At 33.7% G+C, this 1,320-nt stretch overlaps 1 protein-coding gene across 1 annotated transcript in view; it reads right to left on the bottom strand.

The window, feature by feature from the left end:
- Positions 1–2: 2 nt before the first annotated feature.
- LOC108974673 (venom carboxylesterase-6-like) overlaps positions 3–1,320 on the bottom strand; it is a gene marked incomplete at its 3' end in the record, with an annotated part of 3,805 nt that continues 2,487 nt past the window's right edge. Inside the window, 2 exon segments of the mRNA XM_018942654.1 lie at positions 3–94; positions 97–160. Coding sequence (XP_018798199.1) covers positions 3–94; positions 97–160 — 156 coding nt within the window.

Below are 1,320 nucleotides of genomic sequence, written 5' to 3'. Positions count from 1 at the left end.
GGATCCGTAGATAATCTTAGCGCAATGACCGTGCCTTCACCAATTGACGAGGTATAACCACCAATCCATGGCACAGTTTTAGGCATTTTTGGACTCCGATTAATTTGAATATATCTTCGGTTAGGAAAGGTTCCGGCCATGATCTGTCTCTTATACACATCTAGATGTGTATAAGAGACAGCGATTATTTTGACGTGAAATTTAGCAAGCAATTTAGTGACATCTAACAGTACTATCAAAATACAGAAAAACAAATTTACTGATCCGAAAAAAACGCGAAGTATAAATTAAAAATTTAATCTTTCAATTTGATCAGAGTAGTATATAAAACAAGACGCACTTTATATATCGAGATAAATCTTCGAACGAATAGTACCTTTGGAGTATGCCACTCTATTTCCAGAAATTATAAAAAATCGATTTTTTCCTTCGGAAACCCAGGTAACCCTTTAATAAAGTAATAACAAGCGCAAAAATCAAATCGACAGCCAACAGTTTAAGCTCAGTAAAAATGAAGAGTTACACGATAGCATGACTTGTCTTCATTATTGAAAAATATTTAGTTTAAAAATTTCATAATAAAATATGGTCGAAATAGTGCTTTAACTTCGTCAACTGCGAAGCTTTATTGAAATGCCTACAAATTGAAATCTTGCGTTAATTTTGGGATACCTTGTATCTCTGTCAGACTTCTTACCAACTTGAAGGAACACATTAAAGACATTTTTTCATAGTCTTGAACATAATTGCTAACAGACGTGCGTCTTCAGCTCCTAAACCTTGTTTGTATACACTAGTAATAAAGGAAGGAATTGGTTTCTTACAATACAAAGTAAATTCTTTTGAATGCTCACAATACTTTTCATTTATTTTTTTATTCTTTTTTTCTGACAAATGCGATTTTAACGCACATGTTTTAAATATCAAAAAGAGTTTTATCTAACTATTCCCACGTTTCACATTCCACTTATTTCCAACCCGTAATAATTCCAAATCATTAACAATCGTCAAATAATCACGAATGGCTGCTCCGTCGAGTCGGTCAAATGTGTCGTTCGAACAAGGGCTCATTTTATTGAAGGCTTCGACAGTGCTGAAAATAAAATATTTCTGTCAAAATAATAATAATAAACTTTATAATGCATTTATATACTAGTGCGCTAATGTCAGAAGACGTTAGGAAGATGTTATGTTACGTATGGGGTTTCTTTACTGCAAGCAACGGAACCATATGTACTCACCCCGTTTTAGCATACTCAACATGGAGTGCCACGTAGTTCTTAACCAATTCCCTCTCAGGTGTTGATTTTTCATATCCAT

This window comes from Bactrocera latifrons, unplaced genomic scaffold, assembly GCF_001853355.1.
Source record: "Bactrocera latifrons isolate USDA-ARS-PBARC rearing strain unplaced genomic scaffold, ASM185335v1 scaffold_58, whole genome shotgun sequence".
Classification (NCBI taxonomy): domain Eukaryota; kingdom Metazoa; phylum Arthropoda; class Insecta; order Diptera; family Tephritidae; genus Bactrocera; species Bactrocera latifrons.
Note: the sequence above shows the minus strand (reverse complement) of the source record. Positions and strands in the feature narration are given on the sequence as shown.